This window comes from Rattus norvegicus, chromosome 12, assembly GCF_036323735.1.
Source record: "Rattus norvegicus strain BN/NHsdMcwi chromosome 12, GRCr8, whole genome shotgun sequence".
Taxonomy (NCBI): Eukaryota; Metazoa; Chordata; class Mammalia; order Rodentia; family Muridae; genus Rattus; species Rattus norvegicus.
In genome coordinates this window covers 9,607,142-9,626,537 of record NC_086030.1, presented here as the reverse complement: position 1 = coordinate 9,626,537, position 19,396 = coordinate 9,607,142, and the positions used below count along the sequence as shown (strand labels likewise).

Here is a 19,396-nt window from a genome sequence, read left to right as displayed (position 1 = left end):
GATGGTTGTGAGCCACCATGTGGTTGCTGGGATTTGAACTCAGGACCTCTGGAAGAGCAGTCAGTGCTCCTAACCACTGAGCCATCTCTCCAGCCCTACATTATAATTCTTAACAGGAGCAAAATTACAAATATGAAGAAGCAACACAGTCTTTTTATGGTTAGGGGTCCACCACAACACGAGGAACTGTATAGAGGCTCTCGGTATGAGGAAGGTTGAGAACCCAGAAAGAAAAGTTGTTGAAACTTATCTAAAGAGCCAAGTTTCTGTAACTAAAGGAAACGGGCGTTATCAGGCTGGGGGTGTAGCTTATTGGGAGCGCATGCGCTGAGCATGCACCAAGCCCCAAGTCCCAGCTCCAAGCAAACTTCAGCTTAGGAAAACAAAGTTGGTTCTTGGGGATGCGGAGGTGGGGTGAGGTTCTAACCTCCACAGGACCCAAGTTTAGTGCCAGCACCTGTGTCGGGCAGCTCACGTGTACCTGTGACTCAGTTTCTGGCCTGTGTGTGGGCCCCTGTGCTCATGAGCACTTACCATATCCAGGAAAACGTTTATACACATAATTAAAAACAAAAACGTTAGGAAAAGTGGAAGTTATCTTCCTTTCCTCACGTCTTTGAAGGTAACATCCATCAGTGCTCCCGTCTAGCAGTAATATACACTGATTACAGACAGTCTAATATACACTGACAACCAACCCTGCTTCTGTGTCCTTCTCTCTAGTTCACCACAGAAGATTTCTCTTCCCCCAGCAAAGCCTGCGGCACCATCTCTTCATCTTGTTCAGCCAGTGGGCCGGCCCCTTCAGTATCATGTTTACCCCTCTGGATCGGTACAGTGACCGAAACCACCAGATCACAAGATACCAGTACTGTGCTCTGAAGGTTGGTCGGCAATATCAGCAGCCTCCTTTGTTAAGCTAACAACCGTGCCTGAAAAATGAGGTTAAAATGAGTGTATAATACAATAAAAATATACAGTTATAAACATTCAAATGGATACATGCATGCACATGTAAATATAAACTCAGTAACTCCAAATACATGGGTGAACATGTGGGTAAATATGGGAGCGCTGCCAACTGGGCCCACAATTACAAAACGTAAAATTGTGTCAAGTTCCTGCTTTTATCCAGTATTTCTTCTGGGCGAGTTTTGCCTATTGATCCCTGAAGTTACTATATTGCTACTTAATTTCCAGTCTAAGAAGGAGAAAAACAAACAAGCCACAGCCACACCCCCTGTTTATCTAATCCGATCCTGGACGTCTACACTGTGAAAACCTTCGGGTCTGAAGCAGTGTGGTCTTTGTGTTGCTTACTTCTCCATTTCGGGGATGAAGCACCCCGGAAACCACTGAGTTTATTTCTGCCAACAGTGTTGGACAGAAGGCTGGGGTCCACAGGCAGGAAAGCTTAGGATGCTGTCAGGCGAGGGAGCTGCCAGTCTCCACACCCACAGGAAGCCGAGGGAGCAGGAAACCTGTCGCTCTGGTTCTGTCTCCAGGTTTCATGGTTTCTGATTTCAGGCAATGTCAGCGGTGCTGTGCTGCGGCCCTGTTTTCGACAATGTCGGCCTCTCTCCGGATGGCTATCTGTATAAGTGGCTTGACAATATTCTGGCTTGTCAAGATTTACGGGTAAGTGCGAGTCAAGAATGCATTGCTCTTCAGCATTTTTGAGGTTAGCATGAAGCACATACCACCTTTTCTCCATAGTCACACGAGTTTAGCTATGAACATTGTGGTACCAGGCCCAAAAGTACAGCGTCGTTTAACCAAACTGACCAAAAAACTGGGTCATAAAGTTCACATAATTCGAAAACAACCTCTATACTCAGTAGCATTAAATGAGTAATTAAGTATCACTAAAATATACCTCCCAGGAGCTGGAGAGAGAAGTTGCAGCAAGGAAGAATGCTTGCTGCTCTTGCAGAGGACCTGAATTGAGTTCCCAGCACCCACCCCGGGAACTCAAGCTCCAGGAACCCTCAGTCAGCCACAAACACAGATGTGTCTGTGTACATGCACATACACATAATTAACAATTAATGAAGTCTTTTAAAGCAATAGATGCTTCCAGATAGCCAGTAAATTGACATAAATAACAACAGTAACTGGAAAATATCTTTAAATGGGACACTGTGAAAATGTTTACATTTGTGGTTTGTAAAGAAAGCCGTGCTTAAAATGAAGTTTATGAATATATGTGATGGGATGGGAAAATGGGACAAGGCTGGGAATCTGTGGCCTGTTCATCACAAGAAGTTAGTATAAGAAACAGTTTTACCAAAAAGTAGGACACTAATTAACTAGGGGGATTCTTAATAACAATGAACATTATGTTAATAACTTTTCCGCTCCTGTGACAAAATGCCTTTTAAAGGAGTTCTTAAAAATTATATTTACAATTATAAAAATGTTAAATTTATTTTAAGGAGGAAATTTAAGGGAGAAACAGGTTATTACAGTCCATCGAGGTGGGGAAGGCCTGGCTATCAAGGGAGCCTCTGGTAGGAGCGTAAGAGTAAGACTATTCATGTGATGTGGGCCTGGAAGTAGGCAGAGAAAGCGGGACAGACCAAGGCCAGGGCTAACCTTCAAAGACTCCTAAAGACTGCCAGGCAGGCCCCACGTCCTCAGAACTCCAACACCTCCAAGCTGAGAACCAGACATTCATAGCATGAGCCTGTGTGGGCATTCCAAATTCAAACTACTAATACAGCAGATACATAAGCCAGGCCCTTCCCTTCTGGCGAGAAGAGTGGATGACTTCAGAAAGAGGCAGGTAGCATTACCTTCTGAGGGGAATGGAGTCTCCCTCTTGGTGGTGGGTACTTCCCAGAGTACAGCAGATGGAGCCTGCATCTGGCTGCGGGGTGGCTGCATTGTACCCGGTTAAAGAAGAGCGTGTGGCACAAAGATCAACCCAAATGAGTGTCTGACCCCCCTTAACCCCACTCAGTGTTGTTCACCTGACCCGTATTAGCTACGTTTGGTCGCATGGATTTCTCTGGAATATTTTCTGAGGAAATAGGAATGACTGATTTGTTCCTTGTCCTCAGGTTCATCAGCTTGGCTGTGAGGTCGTCATGTTGCTACTGGAGCTTAATCCTGACCAAATAAACCTTTTCAATTGGGCCATCGACCGCTGTTACACAGGTTCCTACCAGCTTGCTTCCGGCTGCTTCAAAGCCATTGCAACCGTGTGCGGAAACAGGTATGGGTTTTCGTAATTAGTGGTCAGTGGCAAGGGTGGTGACATCGTGATGTGAGAGCTAGACAGACGACTGTGTGGGAGTTATCCAGAGCGGGACAGCCCAGAGTGGCTTCTATGTTCCTCGCAGATAAGATGGCTGCTCTGAGTTTCAGTGACACTGGGGAGACATTCACAGTCACAGTGAAGTGTGGAGGCAAAGTTTGAAAATAGTGAAAACACTGAAGGAATTAAATCATCCATGTGGACAAGGTCCTGGCACATGTTAACTGCGAGCCCGTAAGCCTACCAAATCAAACCCAGGAAAATCCCCCTGCTCAAAACTTCAAGAATGCAGGAAGGAGGTGTGGGCTGAATATTACACTCGTTTGAAAAATGTACTGATTTGAGCCCAGGACCTCATGCCTGCTAAAAGCGCTCTCCGCGCCCTGAGTCACGCCCCAGCCCAAAGATTATGTCTCTAAAGCCACCGTCCTTATTACAGTGACAAGTGAGTTCATGAAGCTGTTTGTCACTACAACCTAGTAAGTATAATGCTGGCATGACGTGACAGATTAAATCCCCAAGCTGCATAAACTTCTCCTAAGAGAGAATGTATGGATTAGGGAGACGGAGAGAATGGAATACGGTAAAGGTTTGTGTTTTAAAAGCTTCGTGGAGGGACTGGAGGGACGCCTCAGTCGTTGACGACGTTTTATTACTGTTGAGGACAACCTGAGTTCAGTATGCAGCACCCACGCCATGGAGTTCACAACCTCCTGTAACTCCGGTTCCAGGCTATCCAAGGCTATCCCCAGGCACCGGCATGAATGGGGCGCACATACATGTACTCAGGGACACATAAAAATACATAAGTACATGAGTCCCAAAACAGACAGAGCAAGCTGGATGGTGGCGGTGCACCCCTTTAATCCCAGCACTCAAGAGGCAGAGGTATGCAGATGTCTAAGTCTGAGGCCAGCCTGGTCTACAGAGTGAGTTCCAGGACAGCCAGGGCCACACAGAGAAACCCTGTCTCAAAACAAACAAACAAACAAACAAACAAACAAACAAAAACCCCAAATAGATACGTAAATAAATAAAGGCAGGGCAGTGTCCTTGCTAAGGACGCAAGTCCAGGTGCCACCGGAGATGTCTCCAGCTTACTAATCGGGATCCTGTGACCATGCTCTGTGATCTCCTTTACCCCAGGAACTACCCCTTCGACATAGTGACACTGCTGAACCTCGTCCTCTTCAAGGCCTCGGACACCAACAGAGAGATTTACGAAGTCTCCATGCAGCTCATGCAGGTGCGTGTCCCTGACGTACGGGGGATTTCCATCCTGTGTGTCGCGTCCTCCAGATAGAGCGGTGGTTAACCGATCCAGTGTGAAGGCGAACGCATTCACCATGCCACTGCTAATGTCTGCTGAACATTGCTGAGGGACCCAGGGAACTCTTTCTGAAGCCCGTTTCTTAACTCTTCATAGATCCTCAAAGCGAAGCTCTTCCTGCACTCCAAGAAGGCCGCAGAACAGCGACCGGGCAGTGTTCTGTATGGAACGCACGGGCCATTGCCGCCTCTCTACAGTGTGTCGCTAGCCCTGCTGTCCCGAGAACTGGCCCGGATGTACCCGGAGCTCACACTTCCCCTCTTCTCAGGTACTATATGGTCTCCTGCCCTCAGAAACTTTCCTAAGTCCACTGCATACTTAGCAAGATCATGTCAGATACCGGTGATCAATCTGCACCTCAGAATTGCCAAGGGCTCCCCTAGTTACATATGAAAGCGAATTCAAGAATATTATTAATTTTTTTTATGTGCGTGGGTGTTTTGCCTGCTTGTGTGCACCCATGTGGATGTAGTGCTGACAGCGGCCAGAAGAGGGCGCCAGACACTTCAGACCCAGAGTTACAAACACTTGTGAGCCACCATGTGGGTCCTGGGACTTAAACACAGGTTCTCCAGGAGAATGCCAGTGCTCTTAACCACTGAGCCATCCCTCCAGCCCCTGGAGGACATTTTTAAATGTTAAAAAGAAAAAATGTGATTAGTCAAAGTAATTTAAGTATAAATATGTACCTGACAAATGCAAAAGATTCTTCAGTCAGTAACCAGAGTAGCATGGGTGTGTGTGTGAGTGTGTGTGTGTGTGTGTGTGTGTGTGTATGTGTGTATGTGTACACATGTGTGTAATATATATTTACATATATATCTCAAAAATTCTATTGACAACATACTTAAAATAACTCTTATATATTTGGTAATGTTAACTATATAGTCTTATTATATTTTATATTACTGTAGTATAGTATGCATATAACTTGCTTCCTCTGCATTCTCCATGAAGAACTTGTGAGAATCGGGTCCCAGAGGGTGCTTTCCTGCCTAAGTTTATGTGGCACCTTGTCAAGAGACAGTCTGTGGCCCAGGATGCACCTTGTCCTCCGCCTGCACCCCAGTGTCTCAGCCCTGCTCCCCATCAGCTGCCCCTGCCTCTGGCTTTGTGCTGTACACTGCAATTCTCCAACTACACAAAGCCACATCTGTATAACCACATCTGTACACTGCTTCCCACTCTCAATCTCTGCTCAGCTGGGACTGCTAATCATAGCGGCTTGCAGTTACTGGGTACCTAAGGTGTCCTAGGCTGTCTGCTACACCCCTCGTGCTCACTGCTTAAATTGCGGTTTTTGAACCAGAAGAGCAGAGAAAGACTTCCCAGATGGGCTGAGCTGCAGCTGGAAAAAAGAAACTTCCCAGGCAGCCAGGCGGGCGATGGAATCAGCAGCCCTAGAGACCAGCACCTGGCTTGGTTTAGAGCAGTGTGGCTCTCAACCTTCCTAAAGCTGCGACTTCAATACAGTTCCTCGTGTTGTGGTGGTGCTCAACCATAAAACTGCTTCATTGATGCTTCATTAACTGTCATTTTGCTACTGTTATGAGTCGTAATGTAGATATCTGATATGCAGAATTTCTGATTTGTGAGGTCCCCCCCCCCCCGAAAGGGGTCGTAACCCACGGGTTGAGAACGGCTGGATCAGAGGCGTAGACCAGCACAACACACTGGGAAGTTAATACACAGGACAGGGTAACCGATGTCAGAGATGGCCCTGAGGTACAGAAAGGCCTGCAGTCTCCTGTTTGGGCTTGTTGGTCCATCTGAGAGCCCTGTGAGGAAGTGGCTAGGGCTTTGAAAGCCATTGATGATTCCATAAAAACACTGAACTGGAAGCCATACTGTGTAGTCAGAGGACCTGGTGCAGACCGGTGCAGGCCCCCCCACCCATGCTTGCTACTTCTGTCTCTCTGAGTTCACATGTGTTGCTGTGAAATTATAGAAAAGAGGTTCTTTATCCCGCACTAGAACCAGCACCGCAGTGCCCCAAGATATCTGGTGGAAATCTTCATCTCAGTCAGAAAAGCCTCTCACCTGCTCTGCTCCATCCCATATCACACTGCCGATGGCCTCTCTGTGAGCCGTCAGCAATCTCTCTACCCATCTAGTTCCCAAGGCAGGTTTCCACCATGCCAGAAATATACATCCCAATTCTGTGATGGCCTAGTGTCTCTGACTGCCACATACTTTTTTAAACTTAAATCACCACATGAAAGAACACACAACACAATAACCTCTGATCCAATTGATAAGATATAACTGCCCACCTAGACATACAAAGCCCTGTACACACCCATCCCTTAAGAACATTCATAACAACCTGTAAATGTGCAGAGAGGAATCTTAACATTTGCCTCCATGTTCTCTCTGCTTCTTCTTCAGCTTCCTCCAGTCTCCTCCTCTCTCTAAAACTTTTCTCCCACCCATCCTTCCTCCTCGTCCAATGACAGGCCTCATCCTGTCCTGGACCTGCCTACACTGCGTGATGACATCATCCTACACACATGAGCGTGTTAATTTAGAGGGCCTTGCTCTCATGCTGGCCTCTGTCCACTCTCTTTTCACCTTACCTTCCTCAGAGTGGAAGCTACTCTCTCAGAGGAAAGGGATTTGACAGAGACATCCCATTTAGGACCCAGTGTTCCACAGTCTCTCACTCTCTGCATAGTGTCTGGCTGTGGGTCTCTGCAATTGATGGCAGGACAAGGTGCTCGGCTATGAGTATAGCAGGATATCATTTGGGAGTTGCTTTATTACTGCACGTTTTCTTTTCTCCTTTTTCTTTTTCTTTTTTTTTTTTTTAACCAGAGGTCTCTGGGCTCTCTAGTCTCAGGTCCTCGGTCCCCCGAGCAGTTCTGGGGTATGGGTTGAATCTCACGGAATGGGCCTAGAATCAAACCAGTTCTTGGTTGTTTACGCCTACAGGCTTGTGCCACCATCGTCCTAGCGTGTCTTGCTGGCAAGAAACCATTGTAGATGAAGGGTTTCTCGACTGGCTTGGTACTTACGTTTTTCTCCGGATAGCATCCAGAGTATGTTCCTGTAGCAAAGATTCCAGGACAGAGGGATGAAGGCCCTATGCGGGCACTGCCTTGACTCTCCATAGTCAATGAGTTCTGTAGATGTTGTCTTACACCATGGGGCCTTGCTTTGTGGAGAGCAACCTATAGTCTTGGCTACATCCTGAGTTGTTTGGGGGTTCCCATGGGTCCCCTTTGGCCAACAATTCAGTTAGGTGGAATCCAATCCCAGGACCAGAAGCTTCATTTGATGAGAGGTGGCCTCAGGACTCATTCTCTCCCGTTATTTGGCTATTTTAGTTATATCACCTTCATATATGTATACATTTCTGAAGGTTTCTACTCTAGTAGAGCCTCATAGTTCTATGGGACTCCGGGGCAGGCAAAGGAGTCTCTGATTCTTGTGCCTTCTCTTGGGCTCTTTTCCTTCTGTTAGTCTGTCTTGTCTAATTTCAATGTGATAGATTTTATCTTATTATATTTTATTGTTATATTTTTTAAATGAATGAGTGAGTGAGTGAGTGAGTGAGCGAGCGAAATCCTAACCACTAAGTTAAAGGTTAACCTAACACTTATCCTGCTGAGAGAAGGAAAATCAGGTTTTTCCTATGGAGAGACACTGGGTATCAACAACTCCAGGGCAGGCCTCACGTTTGATCAGCATAGAATGGACCCCGCACCAGGGTTCCGTGTGCTTTTATTTAGTTACAGTTTAGAGGTTTGTTTTGCTTTTTGGGCAATAGAAGGAGTCTTGGTTTGGGGGCGTTGTTGTCACACTGGGTTTTCAGGTGTTTTGAGAAGGAACTTAAAGTTCTTAAAGTGGTTAGGGAGGGGGAGAGGATCTGGAAAAACTTAGGGTAGGAGAAGAATATGCTCAAAAATGTTAAATTAAAAAATTGTTTTAAATATAATAAAAAAGAAAAAATTAGAGCCATAGAATGGCGTATGAGTTGACGGACGTAAGGCTGTAACTTTTCAGGGTCAGGGGAATCCTCTCTAGTCTGAGAACTAGAAAGTAAGGTTCAGAATGATCAATTTTGGGGATGGGGATTTAGCTCAGTGGTAGGGCGCTTGCCTAGCAAGTGCAAGGTCCTGGGTTCAGTCCTCAGCTTCGGGGGGGGGGGGGGACCAGAATGATCAATTTTCTGTCATGTGGTACCATTAAATGCAAAAAGGAAAAGGCAAAAGGGAGGAAGGAGAGGGGAAGGGAGAGGAAGAGAGAGGGAGGGGGAGGGAGAGAGACAGACAGAGGGGGGAAGAGAAAGAGAGAGAGGGAGAGAGAGGTGGGGGAGGGGGGAAGAAGGAAAGAAGACTGCAGAGTTTAAAAGAAGCTGAGGAAATGACAGACCACCGTGCATTTGGGAGGGAGTAGAAGATGCACTTGAACCCCTGGAGTGTAGAGGGGGCACTGGTTGGGAAGGGCGGCTGTAACTCAAGGAGGAAATGACCTCATAAGGGCCTGACCCAGTAGCCCAGTTAGAGCTGAACGTGGAGTGGAGGCGGGAACCAGAGCCCCTGGGGAGATTCACAGACATGTGTGCTGCCTAGAAGATTGGTGGTGCCGACCACCCAGCCAGCCTAGTGCAGGAAGAGCAGGGGTGTAGGGCCAGGCAGACATGGAGAGCGAGCCTGAGATGCTGGGGTAGAGCTCCTCAGAGTAGACTCAAAGGCCTGAGCTCAGGCAACTGACCGTAACGCAAGAGGTGGGGCTCAGGAGTCAGCTGTGGCAAAGAGAAGCAGGCAACTTTTTGAATAAGAGAGAAGAGACGGAAGAGGATTGGAAGAGTCTTGGGAGTCATGAGGGAGTCATCCGGGAGGCAGTTTTCTTCATGGAAACCTAGATAAATAAAAAGCTTTGGAAGGAAGGGGTGATACTGGTCCTCCAAGGGGAGCAACCCCAGAACGTCAGGGTTCTGAGGGGAGGTGAGATTGCAACAGCCTGCAAGGAGAGGAGGCAGAGCTGGGGCAAGAGGAGCTTTTCTGGAAGAGTAAGACTGGAGCCAGTTTATTAGCTGAGATAGGGAGCCGGTAAAGCGGGGTGGGGGTGCGGTGGGGTGGGGGCAGCGGGCAGCCAGGGAGAGGGGAGATAAATCCAGGCCCACAGGCAGCAAAGCCCACGAGAAGGAAGTCCAACCATTTCGACATTCTTCTTATCGAACCCCACTCTTGATTTATGACAAAGCTTTGAAAAGAACTTGAAAACATTAACGGGACCTAGTGAATTTCTAAACCGCCTGCGCTGTTCCAGACCCCTGGTAAGGCTTGATTGCCTGTAACTTTAGGTGACTTAATTACTTCATAAGCAGCCAGACAAGAGGTTTGGGTCCCCCCCCCCGAAGAACCTGGGGACCATCTCCTTAGCACCCACGTTATTTTTAATTTCTCTATGTATCTTCCAGGGAGTTGACTTAATATCCGTGGCGTCTTCCTTTCTCTTCAAAAAACATCTCCACAAACAAGGTGTCTATCAGCCCTTCTCTGACAGCTCTAGCCGACGCCCCGTGTTCACGGCCGTCGTGTCTGGCACGCAAATCACAATGAACATAATAAACGATCTTGCGTTATATGTTGGAACCTGGCATTGTTTAAAAATAGGTATTTTTAATGCCGCTGCCCCACCCCCATGCCTCTTTCTAAAGCACAAGTCTTTCCTGTGGAGCAGGAACTCTTCCATAATAAGTTTGTATTTTTGTAACCAGAAATCTTTCTCTGACAAGATCCTCAGCTTGGCGCCTTCCGTTACCTGTCACTTTCTCCCTTGCCCCTAAGTTATCAGTATAATTTGTCACCGAGACTCTTCTCCAGGCTCAGGAATTTGACTCTTGTTTTTTTTTTTTTTTTTTTTTAATTAAAAAAATGATTTTGAGAATTTCATAACATTAGTAATATATTTATATCATCTGCACTCCTCCCCCTCCAAGTCCTCCTGTGTCCCACCTCAACTCCCACAAGAGCCTTGACCTCTTATTACATATGTATAAATTGATTAATTAATTAATACGTGAATACAATGTTGACTGTACACACCTACCTTAACATCAGTCATACACAGTGTTCTATGGCTGACCACACTCCTGACAAGCCCTGGCTGTTCTCGTCCTGTCCGGCACAGCAGCTCACACTAATGAATGCTCCCCCAGCGGGGTTAATGGATGCTCTGGTGCAGCAAGATGTCTGCCGCCCTAGCCAGAGCATACGCGTCATATCACAATGTATCGACCCTGAGAATAATGTGTAACTGTCCTTTGCCCTGTCTCCTCAGAGGTGAGCCAGCGATTCCCCACGACACACCCAAATGGACGGCAGATCATGCTCACCTACCTGTTGCCATGGCTACACAATATTGAACTGGTGGACAGCAGACTCCTCCTCCCGGGCTCAAGTCCCAGCAGCCCCGAGGATGAAGTCAAGGACCGGGAAGGAGAAGTGACTGCCTCTCACGGGCTAAAAGGGAAGGGCTGGGGCTCTCCGGAAGCCACCTCTCTGGTCCTGAATAACCTCATGTACATGACAGCCAAGGTACCTCATATAGCGTGGTGCTCTGTCAGCAGGAGAGCCCTGGGTTCACAAAACCTTTGTCACAAACCTGAGAAAATAATGTTTATCATAAAAACGACACAGAGGGTGTTGAGTGGTAGTGATGGGTGCACAGCAAGACACTTAGTGGCACTGAATTCTATACTTAGAAATAGGTACAATGCTATGTGTAGAGTCTAGAGTTCAAGACCATCCTCAACTACATAGTGAGCTTGGATCCAGCCTGGGCTACATAAGACCCTGTTTCCAAAAAACCACCAAAGGAAAAGATGTTCTTGATGTTGCCAGGGTAAACTTCCTGTTCTCCCCTCAGTATTTGGTAAAGAGAGATAATGTTGCATTCTTGATAATCTATTCCTAGTTTAGTTGCTCCTGCAGAGGATCTGAATTCTAGTCCTGTTTTCCAGCTTGGGATTTGATCTAGTAACTTTGTGAGTTATGATAGTTGTATAAACAGGTAGGCTTGGGTTCAAAGGAGCTGGCGAACCTGGCCCTCCTCACCTGCTATAAAAAATAAGAAAGTAAAAGTAATTGTTTGGTGCATTTAAAGAATGGTTTTAGGGAGGACTGGGGATGTATCTCAGGGTAGAGTTCTTGCGTTGAATGTAGGAAGCCAAGGGTTCAAATGCCCTGCACTTCAATTAAAGAAATGGGGGAATTATGATGCAATTTTAGATAAATAGGTTAGATAGATAGATACATACATACATATATACATACATACATACATACATACAAGAGTACATAGATAGATATATAGATACATGCATACATAGGTATATAGATAATGGATACATACATACAAACATACATGGGAACATACATACATACATATACATATTTCGGGGAAAATCATGGCCTACATTTTAAAAGATGCTTGTATGGATGCTTAGGTAATGGATCTGTGTATCCTAAGTTGCCATCCACCCCAAAATGGTATTTTTTTATCAAATGGTCATTTCTGCACCCCCCCAACAATTTCGAATGATTATAACCTTCAAAACAACTTACATTATGCGCACACTCACGTAGGCTGCTTTTGATCTTGTCCGAGTTAGTACGGAGATGAAGTCCCAGGAGCAGAAATGGAAAATGCTTGGAACGCACTGGCCAACAACGAGAAATGGAGTAACAACCTGAGGGTCACACTGCAGTTCCTCATCAGCCTGTGCGGGGTCAGCAGCGACACCATCCTTCTGCCCTACGTAAGTGCCACCCAGACTTCCAGGAAATCCTGCAAATCCCTTTTGGGGGCTCATCCAGGTGAAGCACAAAAACTCCTGCACCCACCGGGCACAGACTCCATGTCAGGAGCACCCTTTGGATTAAGCTGCAGGACACAGACGCCTGTGAACTGAGGACTATTTTCCTGACAGTTATCAAAGCTTCCTTTATAAACATCACCAGTGTGAAAGAGGTCAAATGGAGAAGTCAATACTAACAAAAAATGCTTCTGGTTTGCGTATGACATTATTGAAACGAAACAAAAACACAGCAGACCTGGGATTTTCTTTTCTTTAAAAGAAAAAAAGGGATTTATTTACTTTTCTTTTATGTAGATGACTGTTTGCCTGCATGTGTGTATATGCAGCATATGCATGCAGTACTCATAGAGGCCAGGAGAGGGCGACAAATCCCCTGGAACTGGAGTCATAATCCTGAACTGTCCTGGAGCACCATAGAATTGAACTCTGATCTTTTGCAAGAGCAGACAGTGCTCTTAAACAAAGAGCCATCTCTCCAACCCCCAATTAGATTTTTCTTTTCAAAATTACGTGATAGGAGAGAAAGCAAAGCGGATATATCCGTATGGTATATTCTGTTTTCTCTTGAAGATGGGAGATCAAACAGAATAACAGCTGTTCCTAACAGGCTCACTTGGCTTCTCTGTGTGGTTTGGGAGTTTATGACTTCCTGTTGTTCTGAGCTGCCTCAGCCACAATGTAGCACAGGATCATGGGGTTAGACATCAGGGCCTACAGTTACGTGACACATTGTTATTGTCATTTTTTTTTTAAAACCTAAGACTTTACAGACAGCTAAAGTGTATTTGTTCCTGAGGGCAAGGAGGAGAGGAAGTGTCTTGGTTACTATTCTATGCTGTGAAGAGACACTGTGACCAAGGCCACTCAAAAAGAAAACATTTAATTGGGGCTGGCTCACAGTTTTAGTGGGTCAATTCATGATCATCATGGTAGGAAGCAGATAGGCATGGTGCTATAGCAGGGGCTCGGACTTTTACATCCTGTTGCATGGGCAGCAGGAAGAAAGGGAGAGACATGGGCCTAGGTTTTTAAAACCTCAAAGCCTGCCCATAGTGACAAACTTCCCCCAACAAGGCCACCCCTCCTGATCCTTCTCAAGCAGTTCTACCAACTGGGGACCAAGATTTCAAACCTATGAGCCAACGGGGGCCGTTTTCATCCAAACCACCGGGGTGGGGGGCGACTATATTCCCTTTTTAATAAAAATAACAGTTATTTTCCCAGAGAGGATACAATAAATCATTTTTGTCACTGGACACCAGTAAAATCTTGCAATGTTTTTGCCTTAAATTAACTCAGGTCACCCCAAAAGTAATGTTTTTCTAATTAAGCCCCTCAAGCCAGTACCTGTGTCGTGTGGCTTTAACCACAACAGTTAGATAGCAAAAGTCAGTTGTCGGACAAGCAGTACGAGATGACAATGTGCCCCACGATGACGGGGTGCCAGCCCGACATTCTGATGGAGAATATAACCCTATCCCCTCCCCTTTATTCTCTTTTCTTCTAAGATTAAAAAGGTGGCAATTTACTTGTGTCGGAATAATACCATCCAGACCATGGAAGAGCTCCTCTTCGAGCTGCAGCAGACAGAGCCGGTGAACCCCATTGTCCAGCACTGTGACAACCCACCCTTCTATCGGTTCACAGCCAGCAGCAAAGCCACAGCGGCTGCTTCAGGTAGGGATGGGCCACCTGGGACCACGCCCTTTCATGCCCCTCACTCTTGAGTGGCTCTTACTCACTGTTCGTTTTCCTGGGAATGCGTTCATTTAAGACACTGCTTACGAAGAGGTCTCTGAGACCCTCAGCACATTGTAACTGGATAAACAAATGACTTCGTAGGGATGATCGTGAACAAGGGGCCCCAGTGGCTTCCCTGCCACAGGGGGTTAGTTCACTTTAGACTCATCCCAACCTGGACACTGTGGTCTCTTAGGAATTTCAGTTCTGAACCTACAGTATACTTTAATGGACTCTCCTTAGTAACATTCTCCCGGGATTGACTAGAATACTCCATAAAAACCTGAAACTTTTTGAATGCTGGCATAATAACCCCATGTGACAGCTCAATGCACGCAAACTTTGCTGATTATTTTGTAAGAGATTTATTTTTATCTTATGCATATTGCCTACGTGTGTGTGTGTGTGTGTGTGTATGTGTGTGTGTACACGTGTGTACCATGTACATACAGTACCCTTAGAGGCCAGAAGGGGGCATCAGATCCCGGAACGAGAGTTGTTGACCTGTCGTGTGGATATAGAGATCTAAATCCAGGTCCTCTCCAAGAGCAGAAAGGGGTCTTAGCTGCTGAGCCATGTCTCCCGCTCTGACTTTGCTCATAGTTATAAATATATAAAATTGTCTTTAGGCATTGTGTATTAGGGGTACATAAGGCAGAAGTGAGTTTCGTGTTTAACCTTGAGCCTCGGCCCTAAGAGTGTCCTAGGGTACATACACAAATATTCCAAAATCCAAAAGAGCTGAAGTCTGAAACCTCCTGACCCCATGAATTCTGGTTATCAGATGCTTACGGACTTTTATTGCTGTCAATTCTATTTCATTTCATGAAATACATACTACTCCCCTCAAATTGCTTAGAGCTTCCCCTTGATTTACTTAATATCTAATGTCTTCCGCCATGTCTTTTCCTACTCTCTTGTGCTCTCTCTCGAGCCTACTTAGTGAAGTGGGGTTTTTTGATTTGTTTTGTTCCATTGCACTGAGACTCTAGCCTAGGAATCAGAATTCTTCTTGGAATTCCTTTCATATCAATAGTTGGATAATTCCTGGGCCCATAACACAAAAAGTGAGAGATACGACATAGCCTGCCAGTGTTGAGGAAGGAGAGCAAGGCGGGGCAGAAGCCGAAGGCTCCTTGGCAAGCTCCTGTCTCAGTGCTGGCAGTAAGAGAGTCATTCACAGCGCAGCAGACCTGCCCCGCAGAAGGTCATGACCTGAGGCTAGAAACATGTAAGAATGTTATCGCTTCCTTTTATGAGGAAGGAGGAATTTGCCTTGACCCACACAGATGTCTAGAATTCCACGCCGTGGACTTTGAGGCCGTTGTTTAGAATGTCTGCGGTTGTGTAGAAGATGCAAAATCTGCCAAGCACGGGATTTTACAAGAAATCCTTTCCTGAGTTGCCTCCCACCTAAGCCCGCCCCGTCTGCGTGCTCTGTCTCTGATGTCTCCCAATCCCTTCTGCAGGAACCACTTCGAGCAGTAACACTGTGGTTGCCGGCCAGGACAGCTTCCCAGACCCTGAGGAGAGCAAGATACTGAAAGAATCTGATGACAGGTCGGTGTGTGGCATTGGCCTGATGTCCGCTCTGTTGTTCCACAGGACACTATGCAAAGGCACCAGCCTGAGTTAGTCAGGTTCCTTAACTCATAGGAACTGAAGCCGATCTTTATGCCTAGGAACACCGACTGACATTTTTCCCAAAATCAGAGAGTAAGGCATCCTTCTGGTGCCTGAATCCTACTTAGACCTGGGCTTCATAAAAAGTACTGGTTGGAGGCGGGAAAGGTGGCTCAGTGGTTAAGCACTGTCTACTTTTCAGAGAGGCCAGCGAGGTTCTGTCACCAGCAACCCCCTGACAGCTCACAACCATCTGTAATTCCGGTGCCAGGAGATCCAAGGCCTTCTTCTGGCCTCCATGGGTACTGGGCCTCCATGTTTATAAAACATGGTGTGTTTTATAAAGACCAAGATATGTTTTGCAGAGCTCGGTATGGTGTGGTAGGAGAGGGCCCTTACTGAGGCATCCCTCCCCCAGAGGTGCCAGCCACACAACAGGGGTAGTGTAGAATAGAGTTTACTTGGGGGCATGGGAAGGGGAGTTGAGAAGGGAGTAGAAAGAGAGGGGACAGAGAGAGAGAGAGAGAGAGAGAGAGAGAGAGAGAGAGGGAGAGAGAGGGAGACAGAGACCAGACAGAAACAACACATGGAGTAGCAGGGGAGGGGGTGAGAGAGAAAAGAGGAGCAAAGAGTTAGAGAGAGGGGGTTGGGGATTTAGCTCGGTGGTAGAGCGCTTGCCTAGCAAGCGCAAGGTCCTGGGTTCGGTCCCCAACTCCGAAAATAAGAAAAGAAAAAAAAAAAAGAAAGAAAGAAACTAAGAGTTAGAGACAGACAGAGACACACAGAGAGAGAGAGAGAGAGAGAGAGAGAGAGAGAGAGAGAGAGCAGACAGAAACAACACATGGAGTAGCAGGGGAGGGGGGAGAGAGAAAAGAGGAGCAAAGAGTTAGAGACAGAGAGACAGAGAGACAGAGAGAGAGAGAGAGAGAGAGAGAACGAGAGAGGCCAAACAGTCCCTTTTATAGTGAGTCAGGCTTACCTGGCTGTTGCTAGGTAACCGTTTTTGCTAGGTAACCATTGGGTGGCGTGTAGAAGCAATGCCAACACTATGTACACATGGTACAGATACACGCAGGCAAACAGTCATCTGCATACAATAAAGATAAATAAATCGGAATAAAAAGCACTTTTTTTTTGCTAGTTGGCACAAACCATTTGAAATTAGAGGAGGTTTGGCTTGTTATACTTCCAAAAGGATAAAGTAGTATCGTTGAGACATTGTCCTTGGAATATCTTGTAACTGCAGTCCTCGGGAAGCCGAGGCAGGGGATTGCCATGAGCTTAAGGCTGCATTACAGTTCCAACCAACATTTTATCCCCATCCCTACCCCCTGTCTCAAAGGGACTTGTTTCTGCTTGATTTTGGCTTCCTAAGCATTATAGCAGACTCCTTTACATCTGTGTCATCAGCGAGGTGCAAAGAATGCCGTCTGGCATGTGATGCCTCTCCCCGTGTCCTCCTGAGCAACTTCAAACCCCACCTGCTACGCACCACACTTCGTCAGCGGCCACAGGTGCTGTGCTCCCCACCCCACCCCCGAGTACAGAAACCTCCAGATGTGGGATCCTTCCCTCAGCCTGCTTTTACCTCGTGCCAGATGACGTTTAGGCTCGCACAAGCTGTTTAGAGCATTGCATTTTCAGTAAACATGATTTAGGAGCCTCGGGGGAAGATGGCGGTCAGCATTTATCTACCTTCTGATATTCCAGTTTGGCTTAGATTGCCCTGTGGCCTGACTCATAGGAAATGCGTGTGTCCTGTTCCATAGAGCTGCAAAGCGGGTACCCGAAAGACAGGCTGGTGGAGAACAGTTGAAGTTACTGAGGACTGTAAAGGAGCAATAGGATGAGGAGAAAATCAACTTTAGTAGTTACCTCAGAAATGAATAGAGCCAGACCCTGTTCTGTGCTGCATTGTGACAGCTCAGCGGATGCAAATCCCTGTCAGGGCTTTGTGACGGGCACCTCGACACAATCGCCCTTCCCTGGCACGCCTCCATTTCTTTTCCTAAAACCTTACTATTCCTCCATGCACTGGCTGATTTCTGTCAACTGGACATAAACTAGAGCTGTTTGGGAAGAGGGAATCTCAATCGAGAACGTGCTTTCTTGATTAATTATGGATGTGGGAGGGCCCAGCCCACTGTGGGTGGTACCACTCCTAGGCAGATACTCCCAGGTTCTATAAGAAAGCAGCTGAGCAAAGCCGGTGAGCATCGCCCTCCATGGCCTCTGCCAGCTCCCGCCTCCAGGTGCCTGCCCTGAGTTTCTTCCCTGGTTTCCCTCGGTGATGGCTGTGACCCAGGATATGTGAGCCAAATAAACTCTTAGCTCCTCAAGTTGTGTTAGGCCACAATTTTTATCACGGCAGTAGAAACCTAAACAAGACACTCCACATCCTTGCAATACCCACTGCTCCAGCAGGAAAGAAAAACTCGGTCTATTGTCATCCAGGCCTAGTCAGCAGAATAAAGAAACAGATCTGTGTTGGCTTGAGAAATTCCTGATGTCAGTGCACAGCCTTGGCTCTTTAAAGTATACAGAAATACATATAAGGAGCGGGATCAGATCTCCTATGTATCTTTTACGTAAACTGAGTATGTAAACCAATTTGGGTTACTAACGCTAAAAAATGTAATATAAACACACCACTTTGCCATATTTCCTCTGAGCCACGGCCCGGTGTTAGAAATGATGAATATGGGCTATTTTAAATGCTTGAGGCATCCAGGAGCAAGGCATCCTATGATCTCACCCGAAACATAGTAACAACATGATTAAAGCATAGAGCTGGGCTGGAGAGCTGACTCTGTGGTTAAGAACACTCCCCGTTCTTCCAGGGGACCTTTGCCTTCAATTCCTGGCGCCTACACTGCCGCTCACAAACATCAGTAACTCCAGTTCCAGGGGCTACAGCGCCCTCTTCTGGCCCCCAGGGGCGCTGCATGCACACATGGTGCACATATATACAAGCAGGCAGAGCACAGACACCCATAAACAATTTAAAATACAGTTTTTTAAAAGCATAAAATATTTGCTACTGTTTTATTTTCTTTAGTCACTTTTGGGATCCTCTGGATAAACATCTTGGTCACGGCCACAGAACTGAAGATCAAGGGCTTAGTCACACTGACATGCGGTGATCATAGATATTTACCAGGTGCATGGCAATATTCTGATATTTCAGGTCAGAATAGACATCCACTTAGTCTTGAACTGTGTTGCTGTCCACTCAGATATCACCACATGGACAATATTCCTGCACCGTCACCTCCCTGTGGTTGACACCAGACAAGTTGTTTAACCTCCCTCAGCCTCAGTTCCCCTACTTGTAAAGTAAATAATACTTATGTCAAAAACGAGAGGCAAACTAATTATAAGGAGGCTGGGCATCTGACCTTGGTGTAGCCTAGTCATCAAACAACCCACAAGAGGGACAGAGGGAAAAGTCCTCACAATCACATGATCATGACATCCTCCAACTATCATATTCCTGAGCATTTCTAGGGAAAGTTTAATTTATCCATAGCCCCAGGTTCCTTATGAAATCTCTGTGTGTCACTGAGCAGGTCTGCCTGACCGCCGAGCCTGTCCCGTGCTCTGTGACTAAGGGAGC

At 46.5% G+C, this 19,396-nt stretch overlaps 1 protein-coding gene across 4 annotated transcripts in view; it reads left to right on the top strand.

Moving 5' to 3' along the window:
- Fry (FRY microtubule binding protein) overlaps positions 1-19,396 on the top strand; it is a 243,032-nt gene that overhangs the window by 146,854 nt on the left and 76,782 nt on the right. For all 4 annotated transcript variants that reach the window (NM_001170398.2, XM_039089331.2, XM_063271250.1 and 1 more), the window contains exons 27-35: positions 724-884; positions 1,528-1,638; positions 3,063-3,217; positions 4,406-4,505; positions 4,686-4,857; positions 10,878-11,134; positions 12,211-12,357; positions 13,926-14,094; positions 15,627-15,717. In NM_001170398.2, the coding sequence (NP_001163869.2) occupies positions 724-884; positions 1,528-1,638; positions 3,063-3,217; positions 4,406-4,505; positions 4,686-4,857; positions 10,878-11,134; positions 12,211-12,357; positions 13,926-14,094; positions 15,627-15,717 (1,363 nt within the window). The remainder of the gene's footprint in view (positions 1-723; positions 885-1,527; positions 1,639-3,062; positions 3,218-4,405; positions 4,506-4,685; positions 4,858-10,877; positions 11,135-12,210; positions 12,358-13,925; positions 14,095-15,626; positions 15,718-19,396) is intronic.